Genomic DNA, 18040 nt, shown 5'->3' with positions numbered 1-18040 from the left:
CACCCCCCGGAGAGTCTATCAGCTTATATTCAGTGTCGAATGAGACCTTCTAGTCCCACTTGGGGTGGTAAGTATGAAATGGTAGTGTTTTTAATTGCTAAGGTCTCTTTTACGGTTGTATATGAGAGAAGAAAAGATACATTTGGAGCGATTTGGTGGGCTAAGTCTATAGGAAAGTAAACTTCGAATGTCCCATCAGTCATGATCTTTTAAAAGACGTCTCTGAAGTGCTCTGAAGAGAAGGGAAGTTCGTGTCAGGCCCTGATTGGTATCCTCCACATGTTAATTTACCGTTGAAGTTCGGACGAACTTTTCACGCAACGGCGGTGTGGGTTAGCTTGATTGAAGAGGAAATATTCTCTGATTGCATAGATAACTTCACCTTATTACCTTTAACTGGATATGGATACAGCCTTGACCAAAACTCCTCAATTACATCTTTATTTACAACTTAATTATACACAGTAAGTAAAGAACGTATTTGCTCTCCCGGTATAAGGGATATCATTAATACACAATAAGGTGCGTTTTCCCTTGGACGGGTGTCCCATTCCAAGCATGTATGTCAACGGTTGTCTATTTATTATTTGACTCAGCAAGCATGATACTGTTTCCAACTTGAAGGGATAATGAAAGTTATTAAAAAGTCAACGAGCGCAAAACAAGTTGGCGAATTACCGCCTTAAACTCGGTTGTAGAATTCTTATTGGATATCCTTCTAGATTATCTATTTGCGTTAAGGATATCTACGTCAATATAGGGATGCTATTATTTACCACAGGCATACCAAGTTCAATGTGGTAGCTTTCAGTGAATATAAGCTTATAGCGTGGCATGCATCTTATGGAGAGTGAATGGGAAAGTCTGCTCGATCTATCCTAAATATCCTTAAACATCGATAACACCTCCATTTACCCTAAGACGCCCTCGTCTTTGACTCTCACGAGTACATTAGGTGCAGTCAGCAATAACTGAAAAGAATTTTGAGCGTAAAAGATCTTCAGAGGGTGGCAAAGAGAAACATGATAAAGCCTAGGATTAATATGTGTGACGCGTGAATTTTACAGGATGTCTAAGTAAAGTTATATTTTAAGTTTTCCCTTCGTGAAGCTTGAAATGCTGTTCTTAAAAACTGGATCATTGGATAATACAATTCAAGAGTTTTCGTTGGCTTAGTCATCATGGTTTACAAGCCAATATGCCTGGCGTGCGCATGAAGACAAGTTAAACCAGAAGTGTTTTTTTGTACAGCATAGCATTTTGTTTGTTTTTATCCATATTTTGGGGCATTTTTAATTAAACAATTATTATTCTCGCGTATGTTGGACATGAGATGATTATAGCCAACTTGGACTCATTGGCCATGTATCTTCTCATATCCAACGCGCTTGTGGACTAATTGCTAATCAAAGCACACATGACGCGTAAATATTTCTCAACTCAGCCCCTCCCCCCCCGGTTTGCTAGCCTCTCTTTACTATTTATGCAGACGATATTGAACAAGAGGAAGATTTTACGCGTGACTCTGTTAGGGGTAATAGATGAGAGTTAGTTGGAATAAGATATGCAAAGTGATTAAGCGACAGACGAGGATTCATTTTGCACTGGCTGAGGTACAGCGAGCGTCGTAGATCGAGTGATGCTGGTTTCTGCTGTGTACGACGCTTCCTGATCGTTATACGACGCCACTGCTCCTCCTCTCCAGCAAAAACAAGAGCGTAGCAAGTGACGGATCGCCTCCCTGAACCCAGCCAACCTCAGCGCGTACACAAAGGGATTGATTAAAGAATTGAACGTGATCAGCACAAAATGCATATCTCTTAGCCAGTGAATGACGTCACAGCTGCAGCTGCTGCACAGATTCATCAGGAAAATCATGATACACGCTGGGCCGTAGCAGGCCAGGAACGCCAGCAACATCACCAAGTGGGTTTTCGTTAACTTTCTCTCCCATAGTATGTTTCTTTCTTGGGCCTTTTTCCTTTCAGCATCGCCTTGGTGCAAATTATTCAGATCTTTGACCTTTTGCTTCACAACCACAAATATACGAACGTACGTGAACACCAAGATGAAAATCGCGCAGAAAAGCGTCAGGATGGCGAAGATGAAGGCATACATGACAAATCCTGTGACAAACAGCAAACCGCTGCTAGCAAACGACAAGAGCCAGATAAAAATGGACGCTTGGGTGACTCTTGGATTGGTCATGTTGACACGATACCACATGGGCGAAATAATGGCTAGGTACCTGTCAATGGTCAGGATGCACAAACTCAGAAGGGAAGCGGTACAGCATATAAAGTACACAAACTGTGACAGCCATGAGTAGCTGATTGACAGGCGGGCTGCTTCCCTTACATGGGTGTACATTGAAAATGGCTCGACCATAGCACCAACTATCAAGTCAGTGATGGCTAGGTTTAGTACCAGGAGAATGTAAGGTGTACGGCGGAGGCTCTTTTTGGGGTCTAGAAGAACTGACAGGATGATTAGGAGATTACCAGGCACTGTGATAAGGCAGTACACGGCAGCTACAGACAGAGTGGTCAGAGAGACTTCTCTCGGTGCCCAGACTCCTTTACAGTGGTTTGCTCCGAGACCCATCTTATATTCTTGCAGGTACACGTTCGGCTATGTAGGAATCTGAAAACCATAACAAAAAAAAAAAAATGAAAAATGTTATAATCATATTTTTGTTTTCGTTTGAAGGATAAGCTACAAAGTATTTAAAAGACTCAGATAGATGCCTCATGCCTCTTTATCAAATCGAGAAAAGATGGTTTCCCCCACAAATTCTCAAATGAAAGCTCGGGTCTGCGAAAAAACCCTCCAAGTTTTGATGTGCATGTGGTATGAGATAATTTTTCCTCGAACGAAGAGAGAAATAAAATTCGATCGGAACATCTCTAGGGGGACTGTCGGATTGCCTTTTTATCCCGCCAAAAACGCGGCTGCTCTGTCTTTCGCACCAATTGTTGGTTGTTACTAGGCTCAATGTCAGTTTATATTCCCCCAGAAATAATTTGTTGCGGGGAATTTACCACTCGCTCGGCGAATTAACAAGAGATACTGAGACTCTGTAATTTTCTTCTTTACTCTCCTAAACTGCTGCTTCTACTACAGCTAATTTTCTCTCTCTTTCTCCACTGCTTATTTTCTACTACTTTCAGCAAGGAGTGCTCCAGTATTAAATACAAAAATCACAGACATGTTTGGGTTAGCTAACCGTGGGAATTTCCAAAACAGGATGTTCAGTGTGGTTAAGACTCAAGGTCAGTTTTACCAACTCAAACATGACCACCTAGCAAACTAGCTATCCTCAACCATAACAAGCGATTAGAATGTCTAGCACGGTGAGAACTGAGCTAAGTTCAAGCACACACTAAAAATAAATGATCAAAACTATAGATTCATCAAAATAGCACGTAGGGGCGAAAAGGCGAGACTTAATAAAACAAAAGGTAAACCTAAAAATGCTTGAAATATCAAGCCTTGAAAACGCTTTACAACAATTTGCAACGGTAAAACCATGAACAGTGGACAGTATTTAAATTCACTTGTCTCAGGAAAATTGAGAGAGATTTGAGAAGGTAAAACATAGATATTATTCAAACGTGCTTACTCTCAAGTTGTAAACAATCAAAAGTTTGCTGTGTATGGCTCCGAAATGCCTGAGCATTTTTCGATTATCAGAATTGTTTCGACAAATGGAACATGCTCCGGCGAAAAAAGTGTTCTTTAGTCACAAAGAACTGAAAATAATATTGATAAGACAATGCGTTTTACATTAAACGGTGAAAGTTCGTGGATTTGGTTTGAATTATTACGTTTCTGAATTTTCGGTTTTTAAAAAGGTTCGTAGAACTCAAGGCGGCGGCGTTTCGTTGTTCACCTGAAGGCTGCTGTTCAAAATCTGCTGCTTTCATATTTCACTATTTCGGAGTGATTACTCACGAATCAAAATGACTTTGATTTGGTGTCGAGCTCTGTAGTTTAACCTTCGACAAAAAGCTGGTCATCTTTTCGGATTAGCCACCAGTTTGTTTATATTGTATCAAAAGGCATAACGACTCGAAAAGAATTAAAGAATGATTACTCAGTCCAAGATGGTTCCATTTAACCAAACATTTGGATCATTTTTACTTTGATGGCTCAGGAAAAATGAACTCTTCCATGACAAGAAAAATAAAATCTAATCAGAAAGAGCGAAAACAACGTACTAAAGGATTTGTCCGGCGTAAGTTATACCAGAGCACTTGAAATTACCTTTACCTGAATTGCTTTCCAGAATCGACCCGCTTACTCTGTTAAGGACGTTTACCATCAACCAAAACTGGCCGATCAGATAACTCCTTTCATATAAGAGAACTGTTTTTTTTTAAACCGTAACTTTCCGACCAGAATCAACTTGCTCTAAATCGTACTCACTTATCATTCTGGTTTAAAACTCCGCGCAATCAGCTGAGAAAACTCTTGACAAGGGCTCTTTATTCTTTTCCGACTAATATATCGTAAAGGATTTGGGGCAATTAGTACAGCATCCGTGTTAATGAAATTTTTGTGAAGTAGACCTTTCATAAAAACTGCAGATAAGACCGCCAAAGCTTACCGTTTGGCATTCAATAATATATACTTTAGTTTGAAGCATCTCCTACAGACTTAATGACCGATTGTAAATAATACCTGCAACTTTGCGGAAACTGAGGTCGGCACGTATGAGCTATTTTAGCCCTGATATAGAACTCCTACAAATTATTTCACCGAAAAAAGGGAAGGATTCACTATTGACATTTCAACTTAATGAGAAATTTTCACCTTTTCTTAACTGCTTCACTCCAACACTCAAACATGAAGTGATTAACCCATCCTTTACTCAACCAAAACGAAAATTTACTTGTTCGTGTATCGCCGACTAGGTTAAGTTGAAGCTAGTTTGATGACCACAGAAATGAGTTTTCAACATAGAAAATTATTCATTTTTGTCTTGCAAAGCCTGGGATTATACTAACTTGTATTAAAAAAGACTTTGGCACGTGTTACATGTAAATATTTCTCACGAATCAAAGGCACTGCTCTTACGACCCAAATAACAGAGAAATTAAAATAAGTACTAAGTATAAGTAATTTTTTTTTATATATACTCTCATTTGGTTCAAGAAATTTCCCTAACGTTTACATTTTCTAATCGGTTCCCAAGAAAACATTATGGGTCCCATATGGTTGGCTTTCATGCGGCGGTTCGGTGGTCGCTGGCTAATGTTGTCATGCGCATACCCTCCCGCGGGAAGGTTTGACACGATTGGTTAGTCTTCGACCGACAAAGAAAAAAGATGAAAATCTCATCTAAGGAAATTACTGTGCTGGTATTGTTAGGAACTAAAATCCTTTTGTTGCACAGAGGTACTTGAATATTGTCCAACTAGAGTTATAAATAAAGTTACTATTTGTGCTGGCAAATGGTTAGCGTTAAAACCCATAAATGTTCAGGAGACAGTTGTATTAGTCGCAAAGTTTTCAATCGTCGGCAGTGCATGGTGAGGTCTCAATAACAAAAAAAATTTGTTCTAAATTCGCTCTGCTTTTTAGGGACAATTTCCTATTAGTGTTCAGGGCTTGTCAAGGCTGATTTCAAAATGTGAAATATTAAGTATCACGTAGACTTTTGATTAGATTCTGTTTTGTACGATGAAGGCTTACAGTATAGGTAGGATTGCAGAGATTACTTACAATCGATATTTTTTACCTGTGATATCAAAAAATTATATGATATTAAAAACTCCCTCTTTGATCATTTTTAAGGTAAGGTAAAAAAGAAAATGCCTTTGTTTGAATCATTAGATGGAGACACCTCGGGCCACTTACTTTAATGGATTAATTGCATCAGGGGCTTGCCGCACAATTTGTTTTCGATGGATGGACTTTTTCATATCTTCTTCATGGGCCAAAATTTGCTCTGTCTTTTGAGTAAAGCGAAGGGATATTTCCTTATCTCAGCCAAAGTGTTTTATAATTTTTTTGGCTTGTTCAGAGTCTCTCCTTTGCGCTCGAAAACTGTTGCATGATTAGGGCGAACAAAAATTAAGACAACTTTCTGAAATTATGGCATTGGAAATTAAGGTTAAAATGAGTGGGTTTAATGAAGTATTTTGTTCAAGTGCATTACACTTTGCGCATTTGTGCCAGATGGAAAATGCTAATCACATCTGAACCAAGTTTGATTCATTTGACCATTAGTCTGATGCAGGAATATATCAACAACTACCAAAGGGTTTTTAAAGGTTCATGACTAAGTGACTATCTGAAAAGCTCAATGTCATTCCACGTGTCATCAGAACTCAGTCGCTGTCTATTTTTTGTTGACCCAACTGGTTGTAAATTTCAGTTCATTTGAGGAGCAGAAATATGAGATACAAATCAAGGGCCTAAACAAATTGGCAACGACTGTTGCATATTGATGCAAAATCGCCGTAAAAAATCTTCCGACGAATTTCGTCGGAAGAATCTCGGTGTCACTTGCACTTTTCAGAGTTGTGATTTTTTAAAAATATGAACAGTGGTCACGAAGAAGAGAAAAACATACCTTTGTGATCAACAGTTGATTGAAGAGGGAAAACTTGATTAAAAACTAGATAAACTTACGTATGAAGAAATATTATTCTTTGTCCTAAACGAGGCTGTTATCGTATGTTCGAATGCCTAACTGCGTTACAGTTAAATGTATACTAACCGTGAAATCCAGTCAAACCGGATTTGAACCAGGGGAGTTATGTAAATTTACGCTGTAGTCAAAACTATAAAGCAATTAGGATCTGTTTTCACCCATAAAGCACCTTTCAAGAAGAAAAATAAAAATAAAAAAACCTGATCCATTGAAAAGAATAAAATTTTTATTTTGAAATCGTACACGGGATTTAAAAAATGAAAACAAAGACATTAATTTCTTTTTTATGTTGGATGAAAAGACACTCTGAAGAGCACCGAAATGTTTTTGTTTCTAAGCTGATTTATAGAAACGTATGCTTCATCAATCAGAACTTCACTTTCCCTATAATTGTTGAGGAAATAAGCATAAAAAGGAAAATGTAAACAGCGGAAGGAAAGTTCTCCTGGTGCGCACGTTTTTGAGAATAGTTAAATCTTACTACCTCTTTACTGCCTCTTTTCCTTCCTTTGACTTGAATTTATCTCTTCCTAACAGATCATGAGTGATAATTATTTAAGATCGTTTACTGAGTCGTGACTATTCAATTACATGTGTAGATAAATTAATAAGTAAACAAGGTTGGAGACACTAATGTTAAGAACTCAATATAAGCTACCTCAGTTTTTTTTTTTAAATCTGTGTCCATTTCCTACAAAAGTACTTTTACTTTTAGTCTTTGTAAAAAGATAAGATGATTTCCAATAATCTCGCTTAGCACACTAATACCAGGCGGATGGGTTGTTCTTTTCATACTTTGCTTACCACATCATCACTTACAAATGTCAGAGAAAAACTCCAACTCGTCAAATTTTCTAACAAAGAAGAAAGCAGATGTTTACGTTAGTTCAAAATTGTGTGGTTGTTGTAGCACACTAATACCAGGCGGATGGGTTATTCTTTTTATACTTTTGCTTACCATATCGTCACTTACAAATGTCAGAGAAAAACTCCAACTCGTCAAATTTTCTAACAAAGAAGACAGCAGATGTTTGCGTGAGTTCAAAATTGTGTGGTTGTTGTTAGGAGACAATTGCAACCTTCTAACTCCCAGTATAAGGTGCCCTTAGCACTGGCTCGTGATAGAAGAGGTATATCCATCTTGCATAATTTGTGTGAAATACTGTTTAGACGATCATTTCAAAAAATCATAAGCAATTAATTATTCAGCCAAATTTGACGAATATCTTCTCAATGTTTTCCAATATTGTATATTATATTAGATGACTCTCCAGTCGAAGAAAGATTAATTGACAACTGATTGTGTGTCATTCCCTCTGAGAAGATATTTAATAAGCAAGCGACATTTGAGGCGTGAATAGCAGTGAGTGATCAAAAACACGAGCTTGAACTCTAGTTCTGGATCACTCGATAGCTTGAGAAACAGCAACTAACAAAATGAAATGTCGTCCAAGTAAACAAAATTGAATAATAATCGTTATTTTTATCATTTTGTTTAAATTGTTTTGTGAATGCGATGCTGCTGTTTTTTTGTTTTGTTTTTTTTATAAATATATGGTCAAATTTTAATCAGAATTTTCACTTAACATCAGACTAGGGATGATACCTGCTTCACTAAAACCACTAGGGTATAAAACCAAACCTTTTTCGTTTTGCTTTCAAACTTTACACGCAAATGGCTTTAAGGGCGTCGAAAACAAACCTTCGGCTTCACAAAGCGAAATGCAAGGTAAGGTTGAAATGTCACACTTTAAATGAATTGTCCCAAGCTCCACTGTAAATTTTTTTGTAAATTACTTCTCTAAGAAGCAAACTACATCAATATCACTGGGAGATCGTATCTTTTGTGTAGCTCGCAAAAAAGCCTAAAAAAACAAATATGAAAAACAATAATTTGTTTAGCTTATGCCTAAAAACTGTTTATTCTAAGTTGGACTTCGTTTCCCCAATGTACTTTAAATACATGTGCTTTAATTATGTAAAATAGGAACTGTTTCAAGGGGGTTTAAAACATCCTTTTATTCAAAATTAATGGAATAATCTCAGTTTCTTGCTAGAAGGAGATTAAAGTCACTTTTCACTTCAAGTAATTTTTAAATCACGAACAGCTTTTATTACTGAGAATGATTACAACACAAGAGAAGAAAAAAGTTCGTGCTATCATGCATGAAATACGTTTGAGTTGTGCGTCACTGGAGGGGAAAAACTAAAGGAAACACAATAAACTCACAAAAAAGCAAGAATAACTTTGTTTCGATAATGTCTTTTCTCACTACTACTTTTAAAAGTTAGAATTTAGAGTCTAGATGAAGAGCAAATGATGATCTGGACTCGGGAAAATTGTCGAGTTACAGACAATTATTGGCGTTTTGAATACTCCAAAATAGCTGGGTTACGTTTAATTTTTATTAAAAAAGTGAATAAATGTGCCATTGGAGGCTTTTGTCTCAGTAAGGGGAATAGCTTACGTCAGGCAGTCTAAACTTAGGAAGGAAATTATGTTGTAGAAAAGGAGCTTGGACCAAACTGTTTACATAACTAGATGCAAATTAGTGGAAAAAGGAAGATGGGATTTTTATCTATGAAACTCTCTCGACTGATACGGAGTGTAATCTGAAATAATAAAAGATTGTCTAGACAAATAAATTTACATCCACAACAAATTCAAGTTTTTGTTTTGAACAGTTTCTGCTCAGTTTCTGCTTCCATGATTATTGATGTTTCATTTTTGGAATACATAAACATGTTCTTTTTGCGGCCGGTAATTGATACTCGCTGTGGACGCTCTATTATTAGGATATAAAGTTCACTGTAGATTGAAAAAAAGAATAAATAACCTCAAGCAGGCGTTGATTGAACTCGTTATTTCGCCGCTTCGTCCATTTTAACCTTACAAATTGTACTAGAAGATGTGGAAACGTGTTCATGAGCAAGGCCATTAAGTCGACAGGGCTTTGCTAAATAAAGATAAGACTTTTCTTTAAACTTGAACGAAAATTGCTGCTGCATGAAATAAGTGCGATGATCCTCTTTAAAGGAATAGACTATTTGGATCATGCAAAAAAAAAGTGCAACCCTGACGCACCCTCAGTAAACATGGCTTTATCTGTTATATTCTTGCTCTCCGAAAAGTATATCACGCAGACGATTTATGTTCGCCTGCGATTGAATTATTGTTCAACAAGTTTAACTGCAAATCACCCAACGCATTTGCCCTTTTGTAAAGCTAAAGATTAATTAGCTGCTCTGTTTGATCTTACCCGACTGCAATCAGTGGACGATCAGTGGGAAATTTGAGTCTTTTTTTATGAAATATTTAGTTTGGAAAACTCGTGAAATATTCCTTTTGTTTTGGTTTCGTGAAAGACCCCTCTCTGTTCATAACTTAGCAGTCACAGAACCTTTTTTAGAATCTGATTCGTATTCAGTGGATTTAAAACAGTATGAGTATCAAATATCTTCCCGAAAAATGATGTGGATTTTAGAGGAATTAAAAGATTGGATATTTTAATTGTGGTTATGGTGATGTTGAATTTCTTATATCCTGAATGGAGATAATTTACTTAAGTTTTGGGCGTGCAGCCAAGTTATCTTTTGCTGTACGGTGGACCTTAAGGCTTTCTCATTTCTTGCAGGAAACCACTGGATGTTCGTTTAAAAGTAGGTTCTGAGGAGTGGTTCTTCTTTCTTTTCCTTCTTTTCCGAATTTTGTTTTTCTTTTTGAGAAGAATTAAATCAAAACTCAATCAACCCATTGTAAATAAGTGAATAAAATCCTAAATTTGTCTGAAAGTTCTTTCTGATTATTGATCGAGGGCATGAGCGAAAAAAAGCCAACTCGAAGGACAGCTAGCATATAGCTTACCTGGCTTACAAGATATGGCAGATCACCAACTGAAAATGACCATCTAAGTTTTAAAATCCGCAAAAATCACTTCACTTTACCATATCACAGTGAAATAAATGGGCCTATATTGGGCTTTATTAATGGTTTACGTTTAGTTGTTTGGCATTCGATAATGGGTCTCAAAAAAGCTCATCAAAGAGCACAAATTGCTCACAGTTCATAAAAGAAAACCATTCAGACAATTAGATGTTCATTACTGGAGAGCATCTAAGACAAGTTATTTCAATCGGGAGGACCCATAGTCCAATGATAGGTCAATGAGGCTATGTTTTATGCGGTTTTCTGAAAGCTTTTAATCAAACTACATTAGTCGTAATAGCCTCAGGAAGCAAAATTTTCATAGCGATTCTGAGACAGTTCATTAGACAGTGAGTGGAGCGCGAACACTAGGATGGATAAATGCACCAAGACAATCAGCAAATGTCATACATTTTGATGCCATTTTCCGGTTCGATGTAGGAGACAGTTAACTAAAATGATAATGGCAATATATCTAAGGCTCCAGCTGCGACAAAATGGTATACTTTATGAAGAATACCGGCCAAAATTAGTAGATATTCAAATGCGATAAAAATGCCAAAAGTTTTAATATTTACAATTATTCACCAAAGTAGAAGTAAATAATTATTCTAGTGTACACCACCACGCAGAAACTGAAAAAAAAATTATTTCTATGAATTAAACTCTTGACGCGTGATTATGTCCCATCGGCTGCTCGGAGGTTAATAGCACTTGCACATCGTGATCACTCCACAGTGAGCCATGTTTTTTCAAAGTAATCATGACTGAAAATAAGCAAAATATTAAATCCGCCAGGAGAGGGTTATTTCATGTTCAAGGTGATGTCCATTCCAACATCCCAGCACTTGATGGGTTTTGACAATTATAACAACTTGTCTAGATGTAACTTTCAGGAAAAGATTCGGTAATGCAATTACGGTCGATATCAGCTTCCCCATACTCAAAAAGGACCTCCTTAACTAAAAGCGGCGCTCAAGAAAGGACCTTGTAAGAGAGAGGGCCTCGTAAGAGGATATTCGAGACCTCGGTGGTTTAATGATTACCTCTTCAGTATTGCATTCGTACACGGATATAGCAGGCGAGACTCAGACAAATTTGCTAACAAGGCAACTTTTACTTCCGCAATGAACCTAATGTGCTGCACTAATCCAGCAACAAGGAAATTGAATATATTAGTCCTATGAAAGCACTTTGTCACAAGGTACATAATTTATAATAAAAGTATATAAAAAAAGATACTATCTAAGTCCGTAGTTTACGTATCTTGTGATATTGTCTTCAAACACTTTTGTTTCACTGCTAGTAAGTATGTAAACTTTTCAAAACCACTCAGGTAAGAAAAACGATAAAGAAACAAATTACGGCACACGAACTGCGCATGCACACCTGTTATCAAAAATTGAGATGCTACAAATTCATTTTAGACCTTAACTCTAGACCTAACGAATACTATTCGAGAAAGACTTTGGTTGATAAAAATAATCCCATTTGATAAAAATAATCCCAATTTAATAGTACGTCGATTGTACTACGGAAAACATGTCTCTCATATATGCCGTCCCAAGCAGACTACCTAGCACGTTGCCTTATCTTACGTACGCTCGCTGGTTTAGAGATGGTACATAATTCCCTCGAAACTCCATCCCCCATCTGGCTGTCTACCGTCAAATGACAAACCGGCGCGTGATTGAAAGAACTTAAAGACCGAAACATGACAAAATAGCACACAAGCGCCTTCTGGCTCAGATTTGATCCTAACGGCACATAAATCAATTTTATACAGCCAATGAATGCTCTGGAACTGCATCATATCATGCTTCGGTAATTAGCATCATGTTTCTAATACATCACATACTATATTTCAACTGTTCGTTTAAGTTTTCTTACTAGAGCGTAATAATGCAATCAACTTGATAAAGATATTTAAAACCACAATCTACAATTCTAACCTTTTTTGGCTTGCTTAATATTCTAAAATAATCATTGGAAACGTTTTCCAGCATCTTGTTGATGATAGAAATTGGATTATATAATACCCGTTTGGGAACTACTTTCATTTAACCAATTTGAACTAGTAAAATTAAACCCTTAACTGTCTTGAAGGGAACTACATCATATTGACAGACACTACATTAATATGGTTACCCTGAAAAACGCCTTCGTAGGTCTTTTAAAAACTTGGAACAACCTAAGTGCCCTTGGGTGTTAAAGACCAAATGCGAGTGCAGGAGAACTTTACTGTGAATTTTTCACCGAGCTGCCTTTCAGGAATGTGTTCTTTGCGTGTTGCTGAACCTTTCAATTGTTGTAGTCTTTCAGTTGGATTTCTAATTCTTTTTTGACAAGACCTTTTGTGTATATATTCAAGAGAGGTAAATAGTAGCGCTGTCTCCACGATTTTGAGGGACATCTTTCGGAGTTTTTTGGATTTTACCTGATGAATAGTTCATTGAAAAGATCATTAAAACTCCATGACTTGAGTGACATTGTAACAAGGTTATTCTAACGTTTTGGAAGTTGTGCGAAATTGTAAAATCATAAATCATTGCAGAAAAGGGTTCCACAACATTCTTCCTGACAACATCAAGGATAATCGGGACATGCTTTTTTATGTCGAAAAACAACAATTATCAAAAATTTTTTACTTTTCTTCTTCTTATACTAAATTCGCGCGGATGTTCAAAGGAAACCTTCAGTCATTTTACCCTGGACATGGTGGACGAACTCCACTCAAACAAAGAACAATGTTTGCATTGGCCCGGTTATACATTGCTATGAGTTTCGTAAATGGAATTAAAAAATTAATACAGTCATTGAACCCTATCTCCCGGGTCTCACGGATCCTGAATGATGGCATATGTAAAAGCAGGTCGATGCTGGTTTCGATTTTTTGAGCAACTATTTACTACATTCCGATAAATAGGCCCTGAACCAATCCACCACGGCGTATACGCTAATGGGGAGGGTTTTCCAGTTTGCAAAGTTTCACCAAGCACATCAAGTTGGTGGATGAATAGCAAACAATTTTTTTTCCATCCGGGGACACAGCCATACATGCGACGGTGTCCAGTGGAATCTTTGTGAATCCAACCGCTTTACACTCGATTATATCCCAGAGGAAAACCATGCCATCGATACCATAGGAAATAAGATAACGATTTTCCTTAAGAAACCTACAAAACTCTACTCTACCTAGATGGCCGTGGAGGACTCTCTTGGAGGAATTGACATTTGATGCATTTCGACGATATATGAGAATTGTGTTCGCGATGCAACAAACAAGAAGCTGGTTGTCTGACGAAATAATACATTGACTGAACCTAAGAGAGTGGTACATCATCTCTACGTGAAGTGTCGTCAATAAGTGACAAGAGCTTTCACCATATTTCCAGATCTCAATCTGATACTTACCGCACAGCATAACCTCTTGTTTGCCAGATGAAAGGCAACAACATTCAACAGCGGTCAATTTCTGTGACTTCACGCTGCTCGATACGAACTTTCCCACAACGTCCCATACATCACCACGCGTAAAGCTTTGCAAAGCCTGGATACAAAAGAGAAGTGAGGCACCGTCCTCTGAAAATGTAAAGGACGAAATCGTGTAACCTAATCCTTCTACAAAGACTGTACAGGTCTGCGCAAGGCTAAAATCTGTAAAGGTATATAGCATTAATTTGCTTCCTTGGTGAATGGCAGTATGCTGTCCGTCTCGAGAAAGTGCACAATTCTTCACTTGTAAGCCAGAAGTGTCGAGAAGAGACTTGGAAATGAAGCTGAAGCCGTCTTGCGCTCCAGGGGTCTGCCAAAAAGAAACCTTTAAATCAGAACCAACAGCTAAAACTGTATTAGCTGAGTAAAACGCTGCTGCGATCGTTTTTTCCACCACCGCCAACTCTACTGGTGATGCTGGTATAAACTTGAAAGGGCTGAATAAGTCCGAAAAAAGAATGGCTTTTTCTTCTGTATCGCTGCAAAAGAAATAGCCACACTCGCATTGCCATGTGAAATAAACGACTTTATTGTTGGACACACTGGTTAACACGGTACCTGTGTCGAGGGACAAAGCGTGCAGCAAACCCTTATCGGTCAAATAAACCAAATAGGAGTCATCATTTGTAAATGAGAAGTGCGTGACCTTTTCAATAGCACGTTGCGGCGTTTCATGGTCCCAGGAGAGCTCTCGATTTCTTTTTCGCAAGATATGAGTTTTTCGAAAACCATTGGCCTCTAGCATCCATTTTCCTCCTGGTGAATGGCAAATGAGAATATCTTCGTTGACTATACTTTCAACATCGTGAAGCCCTTCTAGAAAATTCGTGTACTCCTCATAATTAAATGATCCATGTAAGAACTCTCGCACCAAATAAGGGTTCCTTTTCCATCACTTCTTCCTCCTGTACTCTGAGATATGGCTCCCACACTCCATTTCCAATCCCTCTCCCATACTCTCGACTCCTCACGCTATAAGCCATAGATGTGTTTCGGAATCGATCCAGCTTACGTTCAAGCCCTTGTTCCAGTCGCTTTTTTAGTTTGCTTGTCAACATATCTAGCCTCAGCCAACGGTATTTCTTCATCATCAAATTCTCTATACCTTTGGGCATAAGCTCATTCTCCACCCATGCCGTCCAACTTTGCGCACCTTTGACCTCATGGTCTCTCTTTCTATTTAGTTCCATCTCCATCTCATGCATAAGCTCTCGCTTCCTCTCTTTTAAAGTCTCAAGCTTTTTCTTCGATTCCTCTATTCACTTTGTTTACCTCTAGAAAAAGGCGGTCTAAAATCCTCACAAATCAGTCGACAGTACCTTTATCTGCATGTAAATAATATCCTAAGTTGTTGGATATATCTGGGACAGTTCGAAATCATAGACTAGGTCTTCCATCATCCGATCAAACTGTCTTACACTTGGTTCACTATCAGAGGTCAGTTCATCATACAGTCTTCCTTCTTTTATAAGTAAGCTCTCAAGCTCCTCCTGAGCTGTCAGACTTACCTCAAGCTGTTCGAGCTCATGGAATCGGTTTCTCATCCACGCAAATTCTGTACTAGTCAGCTAACGCTCACATTTAGATAGCAAAGTCCACGTTTTCCAGGTCTCAGCTATCCATTCTCTCCCCAGCTCCTGCTCAAGGTTTACATGTACGTCTCCTCGCTCATGCTCTAGCTCACGATTGCGTTCAATTAGAAAAGCAACTGAGTTCTCTTCACGCTCCTGAAGCTCTCCCTTCCACCGACGTTCTTGATCGAGTACAAACTTCAGCACCTGGTAATCTTTGTACTGCATTTCATGTCGTGACCCACGCTCTCGTTCAAGTAGGAACTCCAGCTTCTGTTTGAAATTCGACTCCTCCTGATCGAGCGCCTGTCTCCGGTGTCCGGTTTCCAGAATCCGCTCTAGTTCCTCTAAACAAGCTATCTTATTCTGTAACTCATGCACTCGATCAACTGGCAACTTCAGCCCTTGTTTTAGCTTCACCTCCGGTTGATCGATTTTCAGGCCTCGGTTTCTTCCAATCAATTCATACTCCGGCACGCGCCCTCGTTGAAGTAACAATTCCACTTCTTCCCTTAACTTTGGTTACAAGTGCTTCACCTCCAAGCTCAGTTTTTCCCCCAGCTCCGCCATACATTCTCGTATAAACGCCACATCAAGAACCAGTACCCCACTACGTACCGTACTAGAAAAACTATCTCATCCTTCGATTCGTGCCCTAGTTCGGCCTTTAACTTCTTCCTCAGATCCATTACTTGTTTAAATTTACTCTTTACCTGATACTGTAGTTGTTCTTGCTCCAGTTCTCTCTCTTCCCAGAGTTCCCCTCTCTGCCAGCTCTCCTCCAACTCTTTCTCTCGTTGAATTAACCACTGTAGCTCATCCTTCAGCTCACATTTTGCTTTCACTATGCTCTTGACCTTATGCTCAACAGTCACATTCTCAAGCTCTTTGATTCGTCTCAGTACACTTTCAGTGCTAAGGTTCACTTTCCGCTTTAGCTCCTCACTCAACCCCAGAACCATGTCTCTCTCCAGCAAATCTTCTAGTAACTCCTCCACTTTGTTGGTACGATCGCCCTCGAGGCCTGGAACCTGTGCTGGCTTCAAATCCATGGGTGGTTTCCGCTGAAGTACGAGGCACAAACTTCCCTCTAAGTATCGAATAGCTGTTAATATGGCAATGTTACAAACTGAAAAATCAGAGCACGCTATTTCCATTGCCCATCTGTTTACAAAACACGACACATGACAGATGTAAGTAAACGACTCTAGCTGAACATCCCGCATAAACGCACGTTCCAACACGGGCCTTCCTGTTTTAAGATCCCAAATCTGGCATGGGAAAACAAATGGGTAAATCTTTATGATTTCTCGACGAGCCGCTGTTAGGGATGCCTCTTTGTATCCTTTGTCTGTAAGTGAACTTAATCTACGACAAAAACGGCACCAATCTAGCGGACATTTTGGCTTCACATGAGGCTCAACTAGGTTTGTCTTGAATGAGAGACATTTAAGCAGACATTTTATTGGTCCCTCGACCGCTAGTTCCATATTAAGACTCACAACATCATTATGGCTCTCTTCAATCTCCTTAACAGCCCACAGAGCAAGAAAGTTGCGGATGCAAGTATTTTCTGATCTATGACATGCAAAACTCACTACGTTTCTTTTAGCTACAATGGATTCTCCATCACGAGTAAGGAAGCCCCACTGGTAAACCGTTGAATTCCAATTGAAATGAGGAAAATCCTCAACGTATTTTCGCTCAACAGAAAACCACTTGTGAAGCCGACCAAAAAAATGAACTCGTTGTCACGAGAATACTCCAAGTGACTGATATTGTAGATGATCCGTTCGCTTATTTCGAAAGGGCCATCTACTCTTTGTGCTCTATTTGCATCAAACAACAGATGTGTCCGACCCTTGGCCCCAACAATTGTCATCTTATCAGATGATATGGCAAAATAATTCATAACAGCGATTGCAGGGTCTGGGAGAGCAAAAACCGTGCATTTTAACCAAGGGACTGGCAGTTTGTCAAGCAAAAAAGTTTCTTGAACGGCGTTGGAGGCCCTTCGTAAACAGGAGTGCAAAAGTTGTGGGCATTGAGCAAGAACAAGGGAATTTGATGAAAGTACCTGCGCAATCTCTTGAAGGAGATCTTTTATCTTTTTATCATCAACATCCACGCGGCCACTGACAAGCTTCAAATCTTGAAGCAGATGAAAAATCTCGATTTTTCCAGAGAGCAATCGTCTCTCTAGGAAATGATAATTTGTTAAACATGTAAACAGAACCTCCAGAAATTTCATTACTCGGACTTCCGTAGGAAAGCCCAAGTCTTAAAATGCAAGCCGTTTCTTTGTCGCCAAGAGGGGGGTCATGGTCCCAGGCGTTCCTTGCGTAAACCGCGGAAACTGGGGATGAGAGCGCGACAACTTGTGTTGTC

General features: G+C 38.7%; 1 protein-coding gene and 1 pseudogene across 4 annotated transcripts; both read right to left on the bottom strand.

Moving 5' to 3' along the window:
* Nucleotides 1–425: 425 nt before the first annotated feature.
* Nucleotides 426–10607, bottom strand: LOC111337016 (histamine H2 receptor). Of its 4 annotated transcripts, XM_088753904.1 has the most exons (3): nucleotides 10527–10579; nucleotides 7466–7515; nucleotides 426–2643 (listed from the first exon to the last, which is right to left on the bottom strand). In XM_088753904.1, exon 3 carries the CDS (start codon nucleotides 2602–2604, stop codon nucleotides 1576–1578), a length of 1029 nt encoding a protein of 342 aa, XP_088610030.1. In that variant the 5' UTR covers nucleotides 2605–2643; nucleotides 7466–7515; nucleotides 10527–10579; the 3' UTR covers nucleotides 426–1575. The 4 variants fall into 4 exon arrangements, with proteins under 4 accessions (XP_088610030.1, XP_088610031.1, XP_088610029.1 ...); XM_088753905.1 differs by lacking the exon at nucleotides 7466–7515 and having other exon boundaries at nucleotides 10527–10607; XM_088753903.1 differs by lacking the exons at nucleotides 7466–7515; nucleotides 10527–10579 and adding an exon at nucleotides 6728–6793.
* Nucleotides 10608–11683: 1076 nt separating this feature from the next.
* Nucleotides 11684–17903, bottom strand: LOC148734701 (uncharacterized; annotated as a pseudogene).
* Between the last annotated feature and the right edge of the window lie 137 nt (nucleotides 17904–18040).

This window comes from Stylophora pistillata, chromosome 3 (assembly GCF_964205215.1).
Source record: "Stylophora pistillata chromosome 3, jaStyPist1.2, whole genome shotgun sequence".
Classification (NCBI taxonomy): Eukaryota; Metazoa; Cnidaria; class Anthozoa; order Scleractinia; family Pocilloporidae; genus Stylophora; species Stylophora pistillata.
Note: the sequence above shows the minus strand (reverse complement) of the source record. Positions and strands in the feature narration are given on the sequence as shown.